Consider the following 26,097-nt stretch of genomic DNA (forward strand, 5'->3'; position numbering starts at 1 on the left):
CCTATAATCCTAGCACTTTGGGAGGCTGAGGCAGGTGGATCACCTGAGGTCAGGAGTTCAAGACCAGCCTGGCCAACATGGTGAAACCCCGTCTCTACTGAAAACACAAAAATTAGCTGGATGTGCTGGCACGTGCCTGTAGTCCCAGCTACTCCGGAGGCTGAGGCAGGAGAATCGCTTGAACCCGGGGGCAGAGGTTGCAGTGAGCTGAGATCGCGCCACTGCACTCCAGCTTGGGCAAGAGTGAGACTGCATCTCAAACAGCAACAACAACAAACAACAAATCAAATCCTGGCTTAGCTGTCACCTCCTCAAAAAAAACCCGACTCCCCTGCCAGTAGTATCAATTGCATCTCAATGTTTTCTTGCGGAGCACCCACCACATTTTGGATTTACATACTTGTTAACCTTTATAGTGTCTATTTCCTCACCTCCCTGTAGCCTCCATGTCTAGCTTGTCCTACCATTTGATGCCTGTTGCCTGGTTCATCACCTGTCACATAGTATCTGCAGGATAAATATTTGTTGAATAAATCAGTGAACTGGCCGGGCACGATGGCCCACGCCTGTAATCCCGGCACTTTGGGAGGCCAAGGTGAGGGGACTGCCTGAGGTCAGGAGTTAAAGACCGGCCTGGCCAACATAGTAAAACCCCATCTCTACTAAAAATACAAAAATTATCTGGGCATAGTCGTGGGCGCCTGTAATCCCAGCTACTCGGGAGGCTGAGGAAGGAGAACCACTTAAACCCGGGAGGCAGAGGTTAAAGCGAGCCGAGATCCCACATAATCATGCCACTGCACTCCAGCCTGGGTGATAGAGTGAGATTCTGTCTCCAAACATAAAGAAATGAATCCACTCAGATGCTGATAATGGAACTTGGACCAAATCAGGAAGGGCCTGTCTTCCAGCTGGGTGTGGGTAAGCACAGAAAAACACTGCTGAAAGGGCCTTGAGGACACCTTGAGTCCACAGCTCTGTTGAGAAGAAGAGTTAATGAAACATCCCACTGCTGGAAAGGACTGCTCTGACCCAGGCTCCATAGGGAGGATGTGTGTTAGTGTTGTTTTTCATGGGAACAGCCGATCCTCGGGACTCTCCCTTCCTCCCCACAAATGGGGAGGGCGGTCGAATGCAGCATTGGTACAGAAATGCATATACATGTACATGAGTTCTGCAATTCAATGGAAAGAAATATAAAATGAAGAGAGATCACAATGGGTGGGGGTCTTCAGGCCCATCCATCTGGGGGCAAGAGCCTGGCAATCTGGCACTCTGGAGCATGCCTCTGTGGAAACAGGGACGTGCCCAGATAAGAGCAGTGGCCTGGCTCAATTCCAGCTGTGCCACCCACCTACTGTGCAACCTCATTAGGGTACTTCATTTCTCTGAGCCTCACTTCCCTGTTTTGTAAATTGGGAATGGAAATAGAATCTACATCAGATAATTCTTTTTTTTTTGAGACAATCTCGCTCTGTCACCCAGGCTGGAGTGCAGTGGCACGATTTCAGCTCACTGCCACCTCCACCTCCCAGGTTTAAGCAATTCTCCCGTGTCAGCCTCCTGAGTAGCTGGGATTACAGGCATGTGCCACCACACCTGGCTAATTTTTATGTTTTTAGTAGTGACGGGATTTTGCCATGTTGGCCAGGCTGGTCTTGAACTCTTGACCTTGGGTGATTCGCCCACCTCAGCCTCCCAAAGTGCTGGGATTCCAGGCGTGAACCATTATGCCCGGCCAGATAATTATTTTTAATTATTACTATTTTTGGAGACAGAACGTCCCTCTGTCACCCACACTGGAGTGCAGTGGCGCAATCTTGGCTCACCGTAACCTCCACCTCCCAGGTTCAAGTGATTATCCTGCCTCAGCCTCCTGAGTAGCTGGGATTATAGGCGCACACCACCACGCTCAGCTAAATTTTTGTATTTTTGGTAGAGACAGGGTTTCACCATATTTGCCAGGCTGGTCTTGAACCCTGACCTCAAGTGGTACACCTGCCTTGGCCTCCCAAAGTGCTGGGATTACAGGCGTGAGCCACGGTGCCTGGCCTGTTTTTTAATTTTTAATTTTTTTTTCATTTTTATCCGTTTTAGAGACAGGGTCTCACTCTGTCACCCAGGCTGGAGTGCAGTGGCATGATCATGGCTCACTGCAGCCTCGACCTCCCAGGCTCAAACTATGCTCCTGCCTCCACCTCCAGAGTAGCTGTGACTACCGGGGCATGCCATCACATCTGGTTAATTTTTACATTTTTGGTAGAGACAGGGTCATGACATGTTGCCCAGTCTGTTCTGGATCTCCTGGGTGCAGGCTGTCTGCCTGCCTCGGCCTTCCAAAGTGTTAGGATTGCAGGCGTGAGCCACTGCGCCTGGCCAACATCAAAGAATTCGATGAGAGAATATGTGCAGAGTCCTCAGCATGATGCCTGGCACATAATAAATGCTCAGTAAGTGTGGCTCTTGGTTGTGGGCCAGGGAGATTTTATCAGGCTCCTCCAAGACCTGGACCCACCTCATAATCACACAAGCCTCTTGGCTGCCATACTCGTTTGGCTTCCCAAGTTCCCCTGACAAGAGGAAGGCTGAGGAAGGGCGCAGTGGCTCACCTGTAATCCCAACACTTTGGGAGGCTAAGGCAGGCGGATCACTTGAGTTCAAGACCAGCCTGGCTAACATGGTGAAACCCCATCTCTACTAAAAATACAAAATTGGCTGGGTGTGATGGTGCATGCATGTAATCACAGCTAGTGGGGAGGCTGAGGCACGAGAATCACTTGAACACAGGAGACAGAGGCTGTAGTGAGCTGAGATCGTGCCACTTCTCTCTAGACTGTGCAACAGAATAAAAAAAAAAAAATAAATAAATAAATAAAAAAGAAGACTGGATCCTGGAATCTGGCCCCTGGAAGGGTATAAGAAGCATTTCCATGTGGACTGTGGTGAATTGACCATATGAGACTCAGTCTGCCCTGCCCTCCCTAGCTGCTTTCTTGGTACAACAGGCTTGACTTGGGAAATCACCCTTCTCAGAATCCGAGTTCCTCAACTGAGAAGCGGTAAAAAGCGATCTGTTTCCAGAGCTGTGTGTGAGTCAAAAGCCAAGGAACACCGTGCACACTGGGAGGTTTTCATTCTAACGCGATTCTTTCAATCTTGCCCCCAGCGCATTTCATGCGGCTCTCTCTCCTCTGTGCCTCAGTTTCCCTGTGTGTAAAGTGTGGGAGAGTCTACTGCCTTCCGTGGAGACTGTAAAATTATGTCTTTAAACTAATTGTTCTGGACGTGGGGCCAAAGTGTTGGGATTACAGGTGAGCCACTGCACCTGGCCTCAGCCTTCCTCTTGTCAGGGGGCCGGAAGTTGCTTAACCCCCTGGATTCCAGTTTCCTCAGCTGTAAAACGGGCTGATGCCTATACAGCCCTCAGAACCACACCTGGCTCAGAAGTCCCCAAATGGTAGTCCTCAAATTTTGGCCAAGGCCAAAGCGGGTGCTTCGCTTCTTCGGTGCACACCCTGCAGGTGGGCTCCGGGTGGCAGGTGCAGCTGCGCCCTCTGCCGGTCGGGGCGGGAGACAAACCCGGGGGAGTGGGGAGAACCACAGCGACTCAGGGAGCAATTTCAGAGGAGGCAAGTGGAAGGCGCTGGGGCCCCAGGGGAGTCTGTAAGCGAACAGATGATGAAATGACCAAAGAGTTAATATGTTAGTGCAGCTCTTGGAACGCAGAGGGAAGGACCATTTGCGGTGTGCTTGGTGGTTCCTTCCCTTTGATTTTAGGTCCATTTGGTTTGTCCCGGAGTGCTTGTCAACACGTCAGAGAGCCTGGGAACGGAGCATCCTGGGAAAGATAGTTTCCAGACGGGCTTCCCGCGCCGCTTCCCGGCGCCTTCGGGGCGAGAGGACTCCATTTCCCGACGTGCCCCGGGCCTGGGAGGCGGAGGGCCGCCGTGGCGTCGGGCCCCGGGCCAAGCCGGGGGTAGGGGCTCGAGGCGCCTCCGCGGCCGTGGACGAGCGTCCGTGCGGCCTGGTCCGGGCCATGTCCGTGTGAAGACCCTGCCGCCGCCGCCGCCGCTCCCGTTCCGGCCCTCGCCCCTGTCCGGCAGCGCCGCTCACCATGGGCTCCATTCTCAGCCGCCGCATCGCGGGGGTGGAGGACATCGACATCCAGGCGAACTCGGCCTATCGCTACCCTCCGAAGTCCGGTGAGCGCTCGGCCCCCGGCGCGTACGGCAAGGCGCGGGCTGGAACGCTGGCCCGGCGGGCGGGGGGCGGGGACTGGGGCCAGGGCGCCCTGCTCGGCGCCCTCTGGGCCTCGTTCCTACCCGGAGCCTTTGCGCGGCCCCGCGGCCCCGACCCCTAGGCGTGGCTGGGGGCCCCGGAGGAACCTGCCCGAGCCGTACCCGGCGCTACCACTGCCCGGCTTGGGTGACCTTGGGGCAGTCGCTTTGCCCCGGGCGCCTCAGCTCCGTCCGCGTAACACGGGGGAGTTCCTGGGGGAAAGCCCGAGGGCGGGGCGGGGTGCTGAGCGCGGGTCCCGGCGCATCGCTCCTGCCTAGAAAGCGCTCATTGTCATCAGATTGACCTCACCGCGGCGGCCGGCTTTCTCTTTCTTTGGTGGCTTGGTGTGAAGGCCAAGCCTGTGGTTGGGCACTTTCCCTCCCATCAAGACGGAGGCTCTTGGTGTGTGGATTGGAGGAGTGGGGCTGGGCCCAAGGAGATGATTGTAATTGATCGGGAGGGGCCAGGGTCCTTGCTGAGAGAACAGGAGAGTGATTGGAGAGGACCCACCGATACTCAGGTCTGTGTTATGGCTGAGGGACCAAAACCGTCAAGGAGGAAGTGGCTGCCAAGGACTCAGCTGGAACCAGTTGGGACCAGGACCAGGTGTGGGGCTCCCTGGGAGCTTGTCTCCGCTCTCTTCCTGCCTCTATTGATGAGCATGGGTTCACTGGGAGCATCTAGCTCCAATTCTCACCTTCCATCTCCTCGTGGGGTCATTTGTGGTGGAAAGGAGAGAAGGAAGAGGAGAGAGAACTTGGACATCATTGGGACATCCAGATTGGGTCCTCAGATCCTGGCGTCTCATGTGATCTGATGTCTCAGTCTCCTGGGTGTCTCTGGACACCCACAGGCCAGATTTCTCTGAGTGTGGGCCAGGTCCACAAGTGGGGAGGACTGTTAGACATGCCAGGCCCTGCCTTGGACCACCTGGGGCCTGGGAACCTACATTTTCAACCCATTCCTCACGTGAGTTTGACGTCCACTCAGATTTGAAAAACTGCTCTGCCCAGGTTTTGTAAGGTGTGACTAGGTGAGGGCCTGGGGCCACCGCGATGAAGTGAGGGGAACCAGCACAGTTTGGGGGCACTCTGAAGGGGATGGACTCAGAGCTAGGCAGAACGCACTGTTGCCTGGCTGCTGGAGAGTACACAGATGTATGCCAGGCCTAGCAGCGGGGCAGCCTGGCCTTTGGGTGCTTCAGCCCTGGAGTTTCCCTGGAGGTTCTGAGGGCTGATGGCCCCACATCAGATGGAGCAGTTTGCTGTTGTCCTCTTTCATCTCTGATGTTCTTGCAGCCTGTCTCTGGCTGAGTGCGCTTGGTCGAGGTTGCTTAACTCCCTGGATCCCAGTTTCCTCATCTGTAAAACGGGCTGATGCTTTTAACAGCCCTCAGAACCACACCTGGCTCAGAAGTCCCCAAATGGTAGCTGCTACAATTGCTCATAGAAGAAGCCAAGTGACTGGCTAATGACCCTAATAGTAAACAGTGGCATGACACAGATATCAAAAAGTTGAGTGGCACTTCGTGTCACCTGGGACCTGAGCTCCCTTCACTTGGACTGGACAAAATAACATACATGGCGTTTACAGCCCACTTCGGGATCCCACTGTGGCTGAAATGTCATTGCTCATCACTCATGGCCCTCCCTCCCCCTGAGCATCCATCACGGAACACCTGAGTCAGCCACTATTAATTGGTTGGCACTGGCACACAGGTGAAACCCACAGTTGCCTGGGTCATGTTGCCAGTGCCAGCAGTGTTCTGGGCCCGTCCAGTCCACAGGTCCTCTCCAGCTACGTTTTTCCCTTTCTCTTCTCCGTCCTTCCCTGGGACCTTGCAGACGCTTGTGCTTCTCTTTGTTCATCTCTTCCGGTCCTTGCCTTCGTGCCCCACTGGTTTCCTAGACTTCCCTCGTCTCCTCTCTCCTTAGGGAGAGCTCCGTAAGGTCGTGGATGGGAGGCCGACTGGGCTTCAGCAGACTTTTGGTGTGTTTCCCAAGGGCAGACTGGGGACGGTGGAGACGTTTGAGATGATATCAGGGGTTGCCCCCATGGACCATTCAATCACCCCATGAGAAAGTTTTCTTTTCACATCTGTCAATTTTGTTGATTATGTCAAGGAAAAAGAGTCCCTGGGTGGTAATATATGTGTTTTTAACACTTAAAACTGTCCAGTTTTCTTAATGGAACTTTTAGTATGTTCTGCAGCAGTGCTCAGCTTGAATTTAATATTTGCTTTGTTTTCACTGTATCTATTTTACTCTTTCATAGCTTTATTGAGGCGTAGTTGATGTACCACACAACTCATCCATTGTAAACATGATTTGATGACTTTTAGTTAAATTATAGAATTGTGCAGTCATCTGGCTGGGCGCGGTGGCTCACGCCTGTAATCCCAACACTTTGGGAGGCCAAGGCAGGAGGATCACAAGGTCAGGAGATCGAGACCATCCTGGTTAACATGGTGAAACCCTGTCTCTACTAAAAATACAGAAAGTTAGCCGGGCATGATGGCATGCGCCTGTAGTCCCAGCTACTCGGGAGGCTGAGGCAGGACAAATTGCTTGAAGCTGGGAGGCAGAGGTTGCAGTGAGCCAAGATTGCTCCACTGCACTCCAGCCTGGGCAACAGAGTGAGACTCCGTCTCAAAAAAACAAACAAACAAAAGAATTGTGCAGTCATCACCACAGTTACAGACATTTTCCTTGTAAAAGTTTTCTTCCATCTGTTTGCAAAGTCCCTACCCCAACCCCCACCCTCAGCTCATCAGTGATCTGCTTTCTGTTTTCTTTAAGATGGAGTCTTGCTCTGTCATCCAGGATGGAATGCAATGGCATGATCTTGGCTCAGTGCAACCTCCGCCTCCTGGGTTCAAGTGATTCTCCTGTTTCAGCCTCCCGAGTAACTGGGATTACAGGTGCATGCCACCACGCCTGGCTAATTTTTAAATTTTTAGTACAGATGGGGTTTTACCATATTGGCCAGTCTGGTCTCAAACTCCTGACCTCAGGTGATCTGCCTGCCTCAGCCTCCCAAAGTGCTGAGATTACAGGCGTGAGACCCTTTGCCCAGCCTTTTCTCTTTTTTTTGGGACAGAGTCTTGCTCTGTTGCCCTGGAGTTCTGTGGTGTGATCTCGGCTCACTACAACCTCTGCCTCATTGTTTCAGGTGATTCTCCTGCCTCAGCCTCCCGAGTAGCTGGGATTACAGGTACTTGCCACTACACCAGGCTAATTTTTGTATTTTTAGTAGACACGGGGTTTCACCATGTTGGCAAGGATGGTCTTGAACTCCCGACCTCAGGTGATCCGCCCAGCTTGGCCTCCAAAGTCCTGGGATTACAGGGATGAGCCACTGCGCCCAGCTTGCTTTCTGTTCGTATATTTGTGTGTGTGTGAAAAGTGTCTATTTGAGTTTTTTGTCCAATTTTTAAAAACTGGATTGTTTATCGTATGGAGTTGTGACAAAGAGTTCTTTATGTGTTCTGGATAAGATTCCTGTATCAGCCATGTGATTTGCAAATATATTCTCCCAGTCTGGCTTGTCTTTTAATTTTCTTAATGGTGTTTCTTTTGAAGAGCAAAAGTTTTGAATTTTGACAAAGTCTCATTTATTGCTTTTTAAGTGGATACTGCTTTTGGAGTTATGTTTAAGAAATCTTGGGGCCATGCGCGGTGGCTCATGCCTGTAATCCCAGCCCTTTGGGAGGCCAAGGTGGGCGGATCACGAGGTGAAGCGATCGAGACCAGCCTGGCCAATAAGGTGAAACCTCATCTCTACTAAAAATACAGAAATTAGCTGGACGTGATGGCACACGTCTATAATCCCAGCTACTCAGGAGGCTGAGGCAGGAGAATTGCTTGAACCTGGGAGGTGGAGTTGAGTTGCAGTGAGCCAAGATCGCACCACTACACTCCAGCCTGGGCAAACAGAGTGAGACACCATCTCAAAAAAAAAAAAAAAAAAAAAAAAAAGTCCGGGTGCAGTGGCTCACGCCTGTAATCCTAGCACTTTGGGAGACTGAGGTGGGTGGATTGCCAGAGCTTAGGAGTTCGAGATCATCCTGGGCAACATGGTGAAACCCCGTGTCTCCTAAAGTACAAAAAATTAGTCAGGTGTGGCAGCATGTGCCTGTAGTCCCAGCTACTTGGGAGGCCGAGGCAGGAGAATCGCTGGAACCTGGAGGCAGAGGTTGCGGTGAGCTGAGATTGCACCACTGCACTCCAGCCTGGGTAACAGAGTGAGACTCCATCTCAAAAACAAAAAAAAAAGAAAAAAGAAAAATCTTTGCCTGGGTCAAGGTCACAGAGATTTTCTCCTATTTCTTTCTAGCATTTTGTTTTTGTTGTTGTTGTTGTTTTGAGACAGAGTCTCGCTGTGTCACGCAGGTTGGAGTGTAGTGGTGCGATCTCAGCTCACTGCAGCCTCTGCCCGAGTTCCAGCGATTCTTCTACCTCAGCCTCCTCAGTAGCTGGGATTACAGGTGCGAGCCACCATGCCTGGCTAATTTTTGGATTTTTTAGTAGAGACGGGGTTTCTCCGTATTGGCCAGGCTGGTCTCAAACTCCTGACCTCGTGATCTGCCTGCCTTGGCCTCCCAAATTGCTGGGATTACAGGCATGAGCCACCGTGCCTGGCCTTTTCTGGAAGTTTTATAGTTTTAACTCTTACATTTAGGTCTTTGATCCATTTTGAGTTAATTCTTTTTTTTTTTTTTTTTTAAATTTTGAGATAGGGTCTCACTTTGTTGTTCAGGCTACAGTGTAGTGGCATGATGTCAGCTCACTCTAGCCTTGACTTCCTGGCTCAGGTGATTCTCCCACCTCAGCCTCCCAAGTAGCTGGGTTTTCCCAGCTACACGTGTGTGCCTCTATGCCCAGCAAAGTTTTTGTATATTTTTTGTAGAGACAGGGTTTCACCATGTCGTGCAGGCTGGCCTCAAACTCCTGGACTCAAGCAATCTGTCCACCTTGGCCTTCCAAAGTGCTGAGATTACAGGTGTGAGCTGCTGTACCTGACCAAATTAATTTGTTTCACTTATGGTTTGAGATAAAGATCTAAGCCCCCCTTTTTTTGTGGATGGAATTCAGTTATTTTAGCATCATTTGTTGTAGAGACTATCATCTTCCCATCAAATTGCCTTTGCATTTTCATCAAAAATTAGTTAAGCTAAGCCAGGTGTTGTGGCTGGATAACACATTAAGACCATGTCTCTTAAAAATCAAAACAACAGCAACAGAAACCCCACCAGTTAACCATAAATGTGAGGGTTTATTTTGGGAGTCCCCCATTCTGTTCTACTGATTTATGTGTCTGTCCCAGAAGTTCTCAACTGGGGCAATTTTGCCCCCTCGAGGGACATTTGGCCGTGTCTGGAGACATTTGTGATTGTCACAGCTGGGGGCATCTATAGGGTAGAGGCCACAGGAGAGCCCCCCACAATAAAGAATAAATGGGCCCAGAATATCTATAGTGCTTAGACTGAGAACTCCTGGTCTGTTCTTAGACCAGCAACACACTGGCTTGTTTACTGTAGTTGGATAGTAAGTTGTGAAATCAGTTAGCATAAGTTCTCCAACTTTGTTCTCTTTCAAAATTGTTTTGGTTATGCTAAGTTCTTTGCATTTCCATATATATTTTATAAATAGCCTGTCAATTTCTACAAAAACAGCCTGCAATTCTGGTAAGTATTACGTTGAATATATAGATCTATGTGATGAGAATTGCCGTCTTCACAATGGTGCCTCTTGGAATTCATGAACATGATATATCTCTACATTAATTTTGATCTTTAGCATCTCAGTTGTTTTTTTTTTCCGGATAACTTTACCTATTTAAGGTAAGTGATACTTGCCAATCTATTAGTGATATATTGCCTTCCCAATCTAGTAGTGATAAAAAATTTCCTTCTTTATATTTCTTTTTTTTTAATTTTGAGATGGAGTCTTGCTCTTGTCACCCAGGCTGGAGGGCGATGGCACAATCTTGGCTCACTCCAACCTCTGCCTCCCAGGTTCAAGCGATTCTCTCCTGCCTCAGCCTCCTGAGTAGCTGGGACTATATATGCATACCACTATGCCCAGCTACTTTTTGTATTTTTAGTAGAGATGGCGTTTTACCATGTCGACTGAGATGGTCTTGATCTCTTGACCTTGTGATCTGCCTTCCTCGGCCTCCCAAAGTGCTGGGCTTACAGGCATGAGCCAGTGTGCCCGGCTATTCTTAATAAGAGTTTTGTTGAGATCTAATTCACAGCATACAAGTCACGCTGAAAACATCCAGTCCAGTGGTTTTTAATATACTTGTGTTGTACAGCCATTACCACTGTCTAATTCCAGAACATCTTCATCACACCAAAAAGAAACCCAGTGCCCACGAAACAGTCACAGCCAGGCGAGGTGGCTCACATCTGTAATCCCAGCACTTTGGGAGGCCAGGATGGGCAGATTACTTGAGCTCAGAAGTTTGAGACCATCGTGGGCAACACAGCAAAACCTTGTCTCTACAAAAAATACAAAAATTATCTAGGTGTGGTGGTGTGCACCTTTAGTCCCACCAGCTACTTGGTGGGCTGAGGTGGGAGGATTGCTTCAGCTCAGGAGGTCAAGGCTGCAATGAGCTATGATTGCCCCACTGCACTGCAGCGTGGGCAACAGAGTGAGACTCTGTCTCTAAAGAATAAATTAATAAAATTTGGCCGGGTGTGGTGGCTCACGCCTATAACCCTAGTACTTTGGGAGGCTGAGGCGGGTGGACCATTTGAGGTCAGGAGTTTGAGAGCAGCCTGGCCAGCATGGTAAAACCCCACCTCTACTAAAAATACAAAAAATTAGCTGGACGTGGTGGTGGGTGCCCGTAATCCCAGCTACTCTGGAGGCTGAGGCAGGAGAATTGCTGTAAACCAGGAAGCAAAGGTTGCAGTGAGCCGAGATCGCGCCACTGCTTTCCAGCCTGGGCAACAGTGCCCAGGCTCTATTTATTTAAAAATGAATAAAAATTGGCCAGGCGCGGTGGCTCACACCTGTAATCCCAGCACTTTGGGAGGCCGAGGCAGGTAGATCACCTGAGGTCAGAAGTTCAAGACCAGCCTGACCAACATGGAGAAACGCCATCTCTACTAAAAATACAAAATTAGCCGGGCGTGGTGGTGCATGCCTGTAATCCCTGCTACTCGGGAGGCTGAGGCAGGAGAATCACTTGAACCTGGGAGGCAGAGGTTGCAGTGAGCCAAGGTCTCCAGCCTGGGGAACTAGAGCAAAATTCTGTCTCAAAAAATATATAGCCGGGCGCGGTGGCTCACGCCTGTAATCCCAGCACTTTGGGAGGCCGAGGCGGGCGGATCACAAGGTCAGGAGATCGAGACCATGGTGAAACCCCGTCTCTACTAAAAAAATAGAAAAAATTAGCCGGGCGCAGTGGCAGGCGCCTGTAGTCCCAGCTACTCGGGAGGCTGAGGCAGGAGAATGGCGTGAACCCGGGAGGCGGAGCTTGCAGTGAGCCGAGATTGCGCCACTGCACTCCAGCCTGGGCAACACAGCGAGACTCCGTCTCAAAAAAAAAAAAAAAAAAATATATATATATATATATATCAATAAACATTTTTTTAAAAAGGGCTTGAGTTTCATAGGAGGGTGCATTCGAAGGTGAAAGCAATCCTAACAGGCTGTGAAAATTGCAGTTGCCATTGGGGGCAACCCTGTAGAGAGGCGTGTGGTGGGAGGAGCACCAACTTCAGAGTACTGGGCTGAGGGTAGCCCCAGCTCTGCCAGTGACTTCCTCAGTGGCCTTGGCCAGTCTTGCTCACTGGGGCCCCAGGTTTCCCTGGCTGAGCCCTGGGGGTCACCTCTGATTCCCTGGGCCCCTTTCAGGTCCCGCTGCCAGTCCATGTGAGCCAGCGAGGAGGGACAGGCCCTGGCCACCATCCAGCCCGGCTTTTGTTTTTCATGATGCCCGGAAGTTTTCCGGAAAATGTTCTGTATTTCCTGGATGACCCTGGAGCGGTGACCACTCCTGCCTGCCCACCTCCCAGACCCAGTGCCGCCTGGGTCCCACATTGCCTGACTTTCCCTGTGCCCTTCCACTGTGTCCCATGAGGCTCTCTAGCTTTGCGCTTTGGGGTCATCTCGTCCCGTGGAGGACGGCGTGGTGTCGTGTGGACCATCCCTGCAGTGCCTGACTTGTGCTCGCCGAACAGCTGTAGAATTGCCCAAAGCTCAGCCCCTTCCTGCGTCCTAGGAGGGGGATGGAAGAGGAGGGGCCTGTGTCCCTCTGCTTGTTTGCGGAAAAGCTGACCTGGAGCAGTGTTGGGAGGTCACTGGATCCTGAGCAAGCATTTGGTCATTTGCCTTTCCATAGAACTGGGGGAAGAAGCGAGGGGTTTGAGGAGTGACTGAAACCAAGACCTGAGACCGTTAGAAGAAACACCATTTTCTGAGTCCTTTCATCCAGCTCGCTGGGGACTTGGGTCCTCGCTCATGGTCTTGGATGTGTGACCTCAGCAGGGCCTGGCATCCCTCAGGTGGGCAGAAGGTTGCATTGGCTCCCCAGGGCTCAGCAGTGGCGCCACTGCTCACATAACTGAAGCTTTCTTCTAACAGGGCTCTTGCCCTGCGGAACAGATGCTCTCTGTGATGTCTCTGAGAGCCCAGACTCCCAGGGAGCCTTCTGGGGAATCAAAAGAAAGAAAAGATTGCTTCAGTGCTTTGGGGAAAAAAGGTGTGTGTGTACACATACTGTACATAGACATTAAAAATTAGGCGCTGGGGGCTGGCTACAGTGGCTCACGCCTGTAATCCCAGCACTATGGGAGGCCGAGGCAGGCGGATCACTTGAGGTCAGGAGTTTGAGACCAGCCTGGTTAACATGGTGAAACCCTGTCTCTACTAAAAATACAAAAAAAAAATTAAATTAGCCAGGTGCGGTGGTGCACGCCTGTAATCCCAGCTGCTCAGGTGGCTGAGGTGGGAGAATCTCTTGAAACCAGGAGGTGGAGTTCACAGTGAGCCAAGATTGCTCCACTGCACTCCACCCTGGGTGACAGAGACAGAGTGAGACCCTGTCTCTAAATAAATTAATAAATCAAGTAAATAAAAAATAATAAATTGAGGCTAACATATTCTTTTTTTTTTTTCCCTGAGACAGTCTCGCTCTGTCGCCTAGGCTGGAGTGCAGTGGCACCATCTTAGCTCACTGCAACGTCCACCTCCTGGGTTTGAGCAATTCTCCTTCAGCCTCTGGAGGAGCTGCGATTACAGGTGTGGGCCACCACATCCAGTTAACTTTATTTTGTTTTGAGACGGAGTCTCGCATTGTCGTCCAGGCTGATGTGTGGTGCCGCAATATTGGCTCACTGCATCCTCTGCCTCCCAGGTTTAAGCAATGCTCCTGAGTAGCTGGGATTACAGGCGCCCACCACCACGCCCAGCTAATTTTTTTTTTTTTTTTTTTTGGTCTATTTAGGAGAGACGTGGTTTCACCATGTTGGCCAGGCTGGTCTCAAACTCCTGACCTCGTGATCCACCCACCTCAGCCTCCCAAAGTGCTGGGATTACAGATGTGAGCCACTGCACCCGGCCCCAGCTAACTTTTGTATATAATATTTTTTTTTTAGTAGAGATGGTTTCACCACGTTGGTCAGACTGGTCTTGAGCGCTTCTCTTTTTTTTGAGACAGAATCTCACTCTGTCCCCTGGGCTGGAGTGCAGTGGCGCGATGTTGGCTCACTGCAAGCTCCGCTTCCTGGGTTCACACCATTCTTCTGCCTCAGCCTCCTGAGTAGCTGGGACTACAGGCGCCCGCCACCAAACTCGGCTAATTTTTTTTGTATTTTTGGTAGAGACAGGGTTTCACTGTGTTAGACAGGATGGTCTCGATTTCCTGACCTCGTGATCTGCCTGCCTTGGTCTCCCTGGACCCTGGTCTTGAACTCGTGACCTCAGGTGATCCACCTGCCTCAGCCTCCGAAAGTGCTGGGATTACAGGCAGGAGCCACTCGGCCTGGCTGAGGCTACCATACATTTAGGAAACGTGCAGCTCATTAACATGCAGTTTGATAAATGATCACAAAGTGAACACGTTGAGAAAAATAGAGCAGTACCAGCCCCCAGAGACCCCCTGCTGTCCCCTTCTGAACAATCGGCCTCTCCCTTCTTCCCTGGGAACCACCCCCCTGACTTCCTCCCTGGGAGAGTTCTGCTTGGGTTTGAGCTTGAAAGCACTGGAAGGAGTCGCTCTTCTTGCTCCACCTCAGGATGAGGTGGGATACAGTGGTCTGGCGGGGTCTGTGAGCTGTGAGTAATCTGGCGTCTGCCGTGGGACCCTCCAGCGGCCAGGTGCTGCCTGTGGACGGGCTCCGAGGGAGCTGGGGACATCCTCGTGTCTGGCGGTGGTCAGTCCTTGAGTCTCATCTGTTTGGGTGCATTTTTATGCCTGGAGGTGGACTTGTTGGGGCTCTTGGGTGCATTGAGCCTTCGTAGATTTTAAACTTTTCTGAGTGAGTTAACGAATTTGCATTCCTGCAGGCGAGAACAAGGGTGTTGGTCGCTCTGCATTCATACTGGCACTAGATAGGTTGAGGGGTGTGTGCTATTGTAAATTTTTTTCAATTTCACCTTGGATTTCTCATTGTACTTTTCCCTGAAGACCAGTGAGGTTGCGCGCCTTTCTGTGTGAGAATTGGCCATCTGTTTCTCATCCTGCTGTTGAAGTGCCTGGTGAAGTCTTCTACACATTAAAACAATTGAGTGGGCCAGGCTCAGTGGCTCACACCTGTAATTCCAGCACTTTGGGAGGCTGAGGCGGGCGGATCACTTAGAGACCAGCCCGGCCAACACGGTGAGACCCTGTCTGTACTGAAAATACAAACATTAGCTGCGTGTGGTGTTGGGCACGTGTAATCCTAGCTCCTGGGGTGGCTGAGACAGGAGAATCCCTTGAACCCGAGAGATGGAGGTTGCAGTGAGCCGAGATTGCGCCATTGCACTCCAGCCTGAGCGACAGAGGGAGACTCTGTCTCAAAAAATAAAGAATTTAAAAAATTGAGTTATCTTTTTTTTCTTACTGGTTTATAGGAGCTCTTTCCTAAGTGCTTTTTATTATGGTTTTAATTCTTTGGACATTGGCCGTCTCAGTGCCGTTTATGGAAGCTAGCCTAGGCAAGAAATGGAGTGTATTGAAGGCTCTGAGGGAAGTCCCAGTAACCTCCGGGGAAATGGAAAAGTGGAAGCTGCGGGAACCCAGAGCCCCTGTTCGGCTCCGGCCTCAGCGCCATCCTGCTGTCCTGCAGAGCGCCCCAGCTGCTCCGGCCCTCGCCGCCCACCAGCCTGGTCAAGGGCCAAGTGCTGCCATCGTCCCTCGTCCCGTTCCACAGCAGGGAGATTTGGATGGCCCAGCGTCTCGGTGTCCACCTTAGGGCCATCCAGCCCTGTCTAGGGGGTGGGGGCCACCCTGAGGGTGGTGGAGGCTGTTTCCAGAAAAGGGATGTGTTGGCTGGGGAGGACACACCCCCAACAAAAAAGGTGGCTACAGCTTGTGCCTCTTCAGTGTCCCAGCGTCTTTGCGTAGTCACAGTTGTTCCCAGCTTTGTGTTCTGCACTGGGAGCCGAGCCCTTATGTTTACCTATGGGAGGTCTGAAAGGGACACCTAGCCAGTGTGGTCACACCTGCCGGAGGCTCCTTTGCGTAAATTGACTTTTTTTAATCTTCAAGACATCCTGAGTTTAGGGTGGCCCTCTCATCTCAAGTTTGCAGATAAAGAAATCAAGGTCAGGTGTGATGACTCATGCCTGTAATCCCAGCACTTTGGGAGGCCAAGGCGGGTGGATCATGAGGTCAGGAGTTTGAGACCAGCCTGGCCAACATGGTAAAACCCCAGCTGTACTAAAAATACAGAAAATTGCTGGGCGTGGTGGTGCGTGCCTGTAATCCCAGCTACTTGGAAGGCTGAGGCAGGAGAATCACTTGAACCTGGGAGGCAGAGGTTGCAGTGAGCCGTGATCATTCCACTGCACTCCAGCCTGGGTAACAGAGTGAGACTCTATCTCAAGTAAATCAAGGAGACTCCATCTCAAAAAAAATAAATCAAGATCCCAGCCCGTGTTAACTTCCCCAGCTGGGGCAGGGGACTGGTAGTAGGCAGGGAAGCATGGGAGGCTCAGGGGATCAATATGCATGGGTGATACAGCTGGGTGTGACCCCCAGAGCAGTGGAAGACTGTGGGGCCGCCACCCCCTCTTGCCTCCCACCTGGTGGGGGCATCCTGGGACCTGATCTTATGCAGGTCTGACTCACCTGGGGTTTATTGGCAATGCAGCAGCTGATTCTGTGAGACTGGTAACCAGGAACACCTGTCCTGTTAGAACGTGAGAAGAATTTTCAGCAGGTGGAAGCAGTGAGCTGTTCGGGGCCCCCGCAGACACCTCGTTGCCTTCCCACTGCCGGTTCCTCGGGTAGGAACGATGGCTGAGGCAGCGCAGTGAAGTCCACCCCTGGTGTCCCGGGTCCCTGGGCCGCTGTGTTTCTTAGGAGGCTGGCATGCTGGGTGTCTTCGTTCACATCCTAGCTTACTTCCTATGACTGAGAATGCAGGCTCTGGAGTCGGCCCGGGGGTCCCAGTGAGGACATCTCTCACTGGTTGTGTGGCCTGAGCAGGTCACTCAGCCTCACTGGGCCTCAGTTTCCCTGTCAAACACAAGTAACAACAGCATCTGCTTTCATTCATTACGTGAGTGTTCATCCAGCTCTTATGGCGTGGAGGGTGGAGGTCGTGAGGATGCGGGGCTGTGGACAGTTGTAGATGATGCCTGCTTTTGGGCAGGGGAGGACAGAGGGAATCAACGGGTACACGAGATAATGGGGCAGTGGTGACATTATGAGGAGAATGGTGGCAGGAGCATTGACTACGAGCTGGCAGTTGGCCTGCAGGGTGGTCCAGGCTGGCCTCACCGCGGCTTCCCAAGGAGGGAATACCCCAGGCAGGGAAGGTGGAATTGCTGGTCTGCAGAGCGGGGAGCTTGGTGTGGCCTTTAGGTCTAACTGCTGGAGGGGTGGGTCCATCCTGTAACCTTGCACTGTCAAGCGTTTCCCTAACTGTGAGCATGTGACTGGGTTCCAATTTTTTTTTTTTTAAGACTGTCTTGCTCTGTCGCCCAGGCTGGAGTGCAGTGGCGTGATCTCAGCTCACTGCAACCTCTGCCTCCCGGGTTCAAGTGATTCTTCTGTCTCAGCCTCCTGAGTAGTGGGGATTACAGGCATGAGCTGATTTTTGTATTTTTATTTATTTATTTATTTCTGAGACAGTTGTCTTCTGTCGCCCAGGATGGAGTGCAGTGGTGTGATCTCTGCTCACCACAACCTTTGTCTCCTGAGTTCAAGTGATTCTTCTGCCTCAGCCTTCTGAGTAGCTGGGATTACAGGTGTGCACCAGCTAATTTTTTTTTTTTTTTTTTGGTATTTTTAGTAGAAATAGGGGTTTCACCTTGTTGCCAGACTGGTCTTAAACTCCTGACCTTGTGATCCACCCGCCCTGGCCTCCCAAAGTGTTAGGATTACAGGCGTGAGCCGCCATGCCTGGCCCTAATTTTTGTATTTTTAGTAGAGACAGAGCTTTCCATGTTGGCTAGGCTGGTCGTGAACTCCTGACCTCTGACCTCAAGTGATTTGCGCGCCCTGGCCTCTCAAAGTGCTGGGATTACAGGTGTGAGTATTGCGCCTGGTGGCTTCTAATTTTTAATGCTTGATTTTTTTTGTTTTTTTTTAATACAGGGTCTGGCTCTGTTGCCTAGGCTGTAGTGCAGTGGCTTGATCAGGGTTCACTGAAGCGTTGACCTCCCAGGCTCAAGTGATCTTTCCTCCTCAGCCTCCCGAGTAGCTTGGACTGCAAATACGCATCACCATGCCAACTAATTTGTTTTGTTTTGTTTTGAGACAGAGTCCCACTCTGTCACCCAGGCTAGAGTGCAGTGGCACAATCTCAGCTCACTGCAGCCTCTGCCTCCCAAGTTCAAGCGATTCTCGTGCCCCAGCCACCTAAGTAGCTGGGACTACAGGCGCACACCACCATGCCCGACTAATTTTTGTATTTTTAGTAGAGATGGGATTTCACCATGTTGGCCAGGCTGATCTTGAACTCCTGACCACAAGTGATCTGCCCACCTTGGCATCCCAGAGTGCTGGGATTACAGGCATGAGCCACTGCACCTGGCCTAATTTTGTATTTTTCGTAGAGATGGGGTTTTACCATGTTGCCCAGGCTGGTCTCGAACCCCTGGGCTCAACTGAACCTCCCACCTTGGCCTCCCAAAGTGGTAGGATTATAGGCGTGAGCTCGTGTGCCCAGCCTTGCTTGAATTTTTTTTTTTTTTTTTTTTTTTGATACAGAGTCTCCGTCACTGCAACCTCCACTTCCCAGGTTCAAGCAATTCTGCCTCAGCCCCTCCCAAGTACCTGGGACCACAGGTGCATGCCATCATGCCTGGCTAATTTTTTGTATTTTTAGTAGAGACAGGTTTTACTGTGTTAGCCAAGATGGTCTCGATCTCCTGACCTTGTGATCCACCCGCCTCAGCCTACCAAAGTGCTGGGATTACAGGCGTGAGCCACTGTACCCAGCCTGCTTGAATTTTTACTGCTTGAAAATCCTTTTTTTTTTTTTTTTTTTTTTTTTGAGATAGAGTCTCACTCTTTTGCATAGGCTGGAGTGTAGTGGCATGATCTCAGCTCACTGCCAGCTCTGCCTCCCAGGTTCACACCATTCTCATGCCTCAGCCTCCCGAGTAGCTGGGACTACAGGCGCCTGCCACCATGCCCGGCTAATTTTTTGTATTTTTAGTAGAGACGGGGGTTTCACCGTGTTAGCCAGGATGGTCTCAATCTCCTGACCTGAGGTGATCCATCCGCCTCGGCCTCCCAAAGTGCTGGGATTACAGGTGTGAGCCACTGCGCCTGGCAAAGATCTTGTATTGATCATGCTGTGTGTCTGCAACCAAAATATGCACATCAATTGAAATTAGAATTTTGAAAAATTGTGCATCATCATAAGCTGTGAGGAATTTTTTATGGTTTGAATGGCCATTACTAATACCCAACTGATCAAACAAATATTACAATTTTTATCAGTAACTAGTAGAAATACTAAAAAACATTGGAAACATGTTTCTTGAGTAGGTGGGTTCCTTTTTCTCTGGTTAATTCATGCATTCAGCGTTGGATATAAGCTGTTGCTAAAATGATACAGATTTCAGCCTCAATTCTACTTCTTTATTTGTTTTTTCTTTTTTTTTTTTTTGAGATGGAGTCTTGCTCTGTTGCCCAGGCTGGAGTGGAGTGAGGTGGTACAATCTCAGCTTCCTGCAACCTCCGCCTCCCAGGTTCAAGCAATTCTCCTGTCTCAGCCTCCTGAGTAGTTTGCATTAGAGGCATGTACCACCACTCCCAGCTTTTTTTTTTTTTTTTTTTTTTTTTTTTTTTTGTATTTTTAGTAGAGATGGGGCTTTACCGTGTTGGCCAGGCTGGTCTAGAACTCCTGACCTCAAGTGGTCCACCCGCCTCAGCCTCCCAAAGTGCTGGGATTACAGGTGTGAGCCACCATGCTCAGACCCTCAATTCTAGTTCGTTCTTTCTTTTTTTTTTGAGACAGACTCTTGCTCTGTCGCCAGGCTGGAGTGTAGTGGTGTGATCTCGGCTCACTGCAGCCTCTGCCTCCTGGGTTCAAGCGATTCCATTGCCTCAGCCTTCTGACTACAGCATGCATCACAATACCCAGCAAATTTTTTGTATTTTAGTAGAGACGGGGTTTCACCATGTTGGCCAGATGGTCTCGATCTCCTGACCTCGTGATCCACCCACCTTGACCTTCCAAAGTGCTGGGGTTACAGGCTGAGCCACCGTGCCCAGCCTTTTTCTTTTTTCTTTTTTTTTCCTTTTTGAGATGGAGTATCACTCTTGTTGCCCAGGATAGAGTGCAATGGCGCAATCTCAGCTCACCGCAACATTTGCCTCCCGGGTTCAAGCGATCCTCCTGACTCAGCCTCCCAAGTAGCTGGTATTACAGGCATACACCACCACGCCTGGGTAATTTTGTATTTTTAATAGAGATGGGATTTCTCCATGATGGTCAGGCTGGTCTCGAACTCCCGACCTCGGGTGATCCACCCACCTTGGCCTCCCAAAGTGCTCGGATTACAGGTGTGAGCCACCACACCTGGGCTAGTTCTGTTTTTTAAGTTGAGAAACCTTGATAACATCGATTAGATAGGAATTAGCAAGATTTTTATGTAACAATAGTATCTTTTTTTTTTTTTTTTTTTTTTTTTTTTTTTTTTTTTTGAGGCGGAGTTTCGCTCTGTCGCCCAGGCTGGAGTGCAGTGGCCGGATCTCAGCTCACTGCAAGCTCCGCCTCCCGGGTTCACGCCATTCTCCTGCCTCAGCCTCCCGAGTAGCTGGGACTACAGGCGCCTGCCACCTCGCCCGGCTAGATTTTTGTATTTTTTAGTAGAGACGGGGTTTCACCGGGTTAGCCAGGATGGTCTTGATCTCCTGACCTCGTGATCCGCCCGTCTCGGCCTCCCAAAGTGCTGGGATTACAGGCGTGAGCCACCGCGCCCGGCCGTAACAATAGTATCTAATTCCAAGTTGCTTGCCAAAAATTGACATAAAAAGCTAGTATAAAAAATTAATTGTTCAGGCCGGGCGCGGTGGCTCAAGCCTGTAATCCCAGCACTTTGGGAGGCCGAGACGAGTGGATCATGAGGTCAGGAGATCGAGACCATCCTGGCTAACACAGTGAAACCCCGTCTCTACTAAAAAATACAAAAAAACTAACCGGGCAAGGTGGCGGGTGCCTGTAGTCCCAGCTACTCGGGAGGCTGAGGCAGGAGAATGGTGTGAACCCGGGAGGCGGAGCTTGCAGTGAGCAGAGATCCGGCCACTGCACTGCAGCCTGGGCGACAGAGTGAGACTCCGTCTGAAAAAAAAAAAAAAAAAATTCATCACCTCACAACTGAAGTCCTTCCAGTTGCTAATTAAGTTTTATTGAAGTGAAATTCACTTACCATCAGGGTCACCTTTTCAAAGTGTACAAGTCAGTGATTTTTGGTATATTCAGTCAAGCAACCATTACCTTGATCTCATTCTAGAACAGGGTTCCAGTTTTGTGATATTACAACTATTGCTTTAACAACACCCTTCTTCCTTGTCTCTAATCTTTTAAAAATAATTTTTCTTATTTTAGAAATGATACGTGTTAATTGTAGAAAACTTAATTTTATTTATTTATTTTTATTTTATTTTTTTGAGACGGAGTCTCGCTCTGTTGCCCAGGCTGGAGTGCACTGGCGTGATCTGGGCTCACTGCAAGCTCCGCCTCCCGGGTTCACGCCATTCTCGTGCCTCAGCCTCCCGAGTAGCTGGGACTACAGGTGCCTGCCACCACGCCCGGCTAATTTTTTGTGTTTTTAGTAGAGACGAGGTTTCACCATGGTCTCGATCTCTTGACCTCGTGATCCGCCCTCCTCGGCCTCCCAAAGTGCTGGGATTACAGGCATGAGCCACCGTGCCCGGCCAAAAACTTAATTTTAAAAAGATAAAGGAAAAAATTAATAATCATTACCTATGCAGGTGTTTTAGTTTGTAGCGTTTGTTTCTCTGAAGTTATTTACATATATGTGTGTGTGTGTGCATATATAGATATATATATAGAGAGAGTTGGTGGGGGTGAGGGGGAGAGAGACAGGGTCTTGCTTTGTTGCCCAGGCTTGAGTGCAGTGTGGTGTGATCATAGCTTACTGCAGCCCCGAACTCTTGGGCTCAAGTGATCTTCCTGTCTCAGTGAGTATCCTGAGTAGCTAGGACTACAGACATGCGCCGCCATGCCCAGCTAATTTTTTTTTTTTTTTTTTTTTGAGATGCAATCTTGCTCTGTCATCCGGGCTGGAGTGCAGTGGCGGGATCTTGGCTCACTGCAAGCTTCGCCTCCTGGGTTCATGCCATTTTCCTGCCTCAGCCTCTGGAGTAGCTGGGACTACAGGCGCCCGCCACCACGCCTAGCTAATTTTTTTGTAGTTTTAGTAGAGACGGGGTTTCACCATGTTAGCCATGATGGTCTCGATCTCTTGACCTCGTGATCCTCCCGCCTCAGCCTCCCAAAGTGTTGGGATTACAGGCATGAGCCACCATGCCCGGCCCCATGCCCAGCTAATTTTTAAGAATTTTTTTGTAGAGACAGGGTCTCCGTATGTTGCCCAGGCTGGTCTTGACCTCCGGGGCTCAAGTGATCCTCCTGCCTTGATCTTCCAAAGCTCCCAGGCATGAACCACCGGCCCAGCTTAATTACTTTCTCTGAAGTTATTGAAGCTTAAAACTGTATACCGTCAGATGTTAGAGCCTCCCATCTAGAACACCAGGCTGAAAAGTGCTGTGGAGAAGAATAAGGCCGGAAAGGGGCGTGGGAAGGTTGGTCAGCAAGCGGGGGTGTTGGGGGCTTGGCAAGTTGTAAAAGGGGTGTCAGAAGAGGCCTTGTGGAGAGGGCAGCTTGAGGTGGAGCTGGAGCTCCAGAGAAGAGCTGGATGAGCTGAGGACTCCAGGGCCCCGAGGTGTGAGCGAGCCGGGCTTGGCAGAGTGGCCTTGTCTGAGGCCTCGGAGGCTGCAGGGAAACTGCGACCTGCCCCAGTGTGGCTGGGACGCCAGCGGGATTTTGAGGGCAGTGGGTCCAGAAACAGACCTGGAGACCCAGGAGATGTGGGGAGACTGGCAAATGGGCACAGTCACAGGGCAGATGGTGCCAGAGGCTCTAACCAGGACTGTGACTGTAGAAGTGAAGTCGAACTGGGAGCCAGGAGAAGAGAATGACAGTCACTGAGACCACATCTCAGAAAGATTCGAAGTCTGTTTCTCAGTGACTCCTTAAGAATTTAGTGGCTTAGCACAGCACTTACTACCTCACGGTGTGGGTCACGACTGGGAGTGGCTCAGCTGGGGGGCTGTGGCTCACCATCACTCATGAGTCCTCGCTCAGGCTGTGGCATGGTGGCTCACGCCTGTAAGCCCAGCCCTTTGGGAGGCAAAGGTGGGAGGATTGCTTGTGCCCAGAAGTTTGAGATCAGCCTAGGTAACATAGTGAGACCCCGTGTCTACAAAAAATAAAAATGAGCCAGGCATTGTGCACACCATGGTCCCAGCTACTTGGGAGGCTGAGGCAGGAGGATTGTTTGAGCTCAGGAGGTCCAAGGCTGCGGTGATCGTGCCACTGCACTCCAACCTTGGTGACAGAGCAAGACCCTGTCTCAAAAAAAAAAAAAAAAAAAAAGCTGTGGGTGGGCTGTGGTCATCTGAGGGCTTGCCTGGGCATGGAGGGGCTGCCTCCCTGGCTCACAGGCCTGGCATGCTGGTGCTGGGGTTAGCAGGAGGCCTCGGGTCCTCCCCACGTGGACCTCTCCATGGGGCTGCTTGGATATCCTCACAGCACGGTGGCAGCTTCCCCCAGAGCCTTAGAAGCCACACACCATTTTCACGAAGTCTCACTGGTCACCTGGTCAGCCCTGTTCGGTGTGGGTGCAGTCTACCCAGAGACATGTCAGCTTGGAGGTGAGATGCTTTGGGGGCCCTCGTGGAGGCTGGCCACCTCGCTCGTCTTCTGCCTACAGAGAGGAAACTCGGAGGGCTTCTTGGACACAAAGTGGTTGTGCCTTGAGGGTGCCCTGGGAGGAGATTGTAGCAGAAGGCTTCTGGACCAGGGACCTGTCTCCTGCCTGGGGTCATGGAGTTCCCAGTGCCTCAGCCTGGAAGGCCTCGCAGGGACAAGCCCACTCCTGAGTCTCCCTCCAGACCAAGGCTGCCTGGCCTTCTGGACCCCACCTTACCACGTCAGCCTTAGGGAGAGCCTGGAAGGGTGGGGACTGGTCACTGCTGAGGGTGCCGCCAGTGATGGGTCCTGGGCTGGTCAGCAGGGTCAGTGGGCTTCCCACACCCTCTTGCCATGCTCCTGTGGCCCTTGTCTGCCAGCGGCTGGTGCGGGGGGTTCCCGTGGTTTTCATGGCCATGGTGTGTGTCTTGGAGGTCAGGCAGGTGGCTCCGGGCCGGGCCCGTCTTCAGCCCTGCTGCATGACTTGGGCTTGAGGTTGGGTGAGCTAAAGGCCAACCAAACCTGAGGCCAGCGTCTGGAGACCGCCAGGTCCTGAGGCACGGTGTGCCTTGTGTCCCCCATAGGCCGTGTGGAAAATTCACCTTGAAAGACTTTGCGTATTAAGATGCACTGAGGCTTTCAATGTGGTGAGGCTACGTGCAGGGCCCAGGTAATTGGGGAAGGCATCTTGGGCTCACCTGTACTGCAGGTATTCTTTCTTTTGATTTAAAACCACCACATGGGCTTTGCTCCACAGCTCATCTGCTCTGCACCAATTTCCCTGGCAGCCTCGTGGGTGTGTCCTTCCAGAACATTCTCTGTCTATTCACAATTTGTGCTGTGCGCATCTCAGTTCGTGCAGTGACCCCTCAGAAAATGATCTTACAATGTGTTAACTTTTCTTTAACCTGCAAATACTCTGTGACTCAATCCACATCGGTGTGTCTAGATCAGCTTGGTTCCAGCAGCTGCGTGATGGTCCACAAAATCAGGCCGTCCCACTTGCTGAAGTAGTCGCCACTTTATTCTTGTTTTCTGGTCGTCATCACCACTCAGTGGTCCCTGTTCTGCATGGGGGGTTAGGTGGGGCTGTGGCTCCTGCCCACTGTTCCTGGCAGTCAGGAGCAGCTGTGCTGGGTACCTGGCTCTAGGCCACCTCCCTCGGGAGGAGCATCCTAGACTCATGGTTGGGGCCCGGCTACTCTTGCTGGCCGTGGCTGGGCTAACTGTAACTGGAGCCGTGGTTCTCAGGAAGGACACAGGCCATGCAGGGCCTGAAGGTCTCAGAATTCCCGTTGAGGGCCCCGGGAAGGGCCCACCTGGCCTCAGGTGGGAATTCTGAGAAGGAATAGGGATTCTGGGGCTCCCAGTGGGGATTCTGAGAATTCCCGGAAGCCCCTGCAACACTTGAGGTTGAGGACCGTGTAGTCTGAGCATCCCTGAAATCTACAGGCCCCTGTGGTCACCTGGGCCCTCCTCTCAGGGACTGTGTGCCGGGAGAAACGGGGCTGGATCTGGGTGTCAGGTCAAGAATCCAGGGGAGAGGCCATACTCTCAGTGTTCCTCGGCAGGGCTCTGAACGCAGGTCTCTGAGGCTGCCCAGCTGTTCATCCCCTCCTCATAGGAGAAGCCCAGATCTCGTGCCTAAGTGTGCCAGGGTGCTGATGGGTGCCACCTACAGCCTACCGCCCTCACACGGGAGTCAGACTGAACGAACTAGTCCAGATCCACAGAGGCTTCTAAACCGGGCTTGATGCTGACATGGAAAGTACACAGGGCTTAGATTTGGGGGTGGAGTAACTTAGTCTGGGGTCAGGGAATGTGTAAGGATTTCTCGGGGTGGCTGTGACAAATGACCTCTAACCGTGGCTTAAGACGCAGAAATGTATTCTCTCACCGTCATGGAGGCACATGTCAGAAACTGAGGTGTCAGCAGAGCCACGCTACCCGAAGGCACTGGGGGAGGACTCTTCCTCACCTCTCCCCACTCCTGGGGCCCCAGGCACTCCTTGTCATCCCTGGGCTTGTGACCACATCACTCCAGTCTCTGTCTCTGTCTTCCCTTGGTCTTCCCTTCATACAAGTCTTCGTCCAAACCTCCCTCTTCTTCCTTCTGTTAAGAACCAGTCACTGGATTTAGAGCCCTTCAATCCAGTATGACCTCATCTTAACTTCATTACATCTGCAAAGACCCTAATTCC

At 51.2% G+C, this 26,097-nt stretch overlaps 1 protein-coding gene across 7 annotated transcripts in view; it reads left to right on the plus strand.

Annotated features, from left to right (window-relative positions):
- The first annotated feature begins 3,930 nt into the window (after window positions 1-3,930).
- MGRN1 (mahogunin ring finger 1) overlaps window positions 3,931-26,097 on the plus strand; it is a 65,199-nt gene continuing 43,032 nt past the window's right edge. For 4 of the 7 annotated variants that reach the window (XM_007984411.3, XM_007984430.3, XM_007984457.3 and 1 more), the window contains exon 1: window positions 3,934-4,202. In XM_007984411.3, coding sequence (XP_007982602.2) covers window positions 4,115-4,202 — 88 coding nt within the window. In that variant the 5' untranslated portion in view covers window positions 3,934-4,114. Of the gene's footprint in view, window positions 4,203-26,097 lie in introns of all 7 variants that reach the window. The other 3 variants (XM_007984421.3, XM_007984440.3, XM_007984448.3) reach the window with 2 other exon arrangements.

The sequence above is a fragment of the Chlorocebus sabaeus genome, chromosome 5 (genome assembly GCF_047675955.1).
Source record: "Chlorocebus sabaeus isolate Y175 chromosome 5, mChlSab1.0.hap1, whole genome shotgun sequence".
Lineage (NCBI taxonomy): Eukaryota > Metazoa > Chordata > Mammalia > Primates > Cercopithecidae > Chlorocebus > Chlorocebus sabaeus.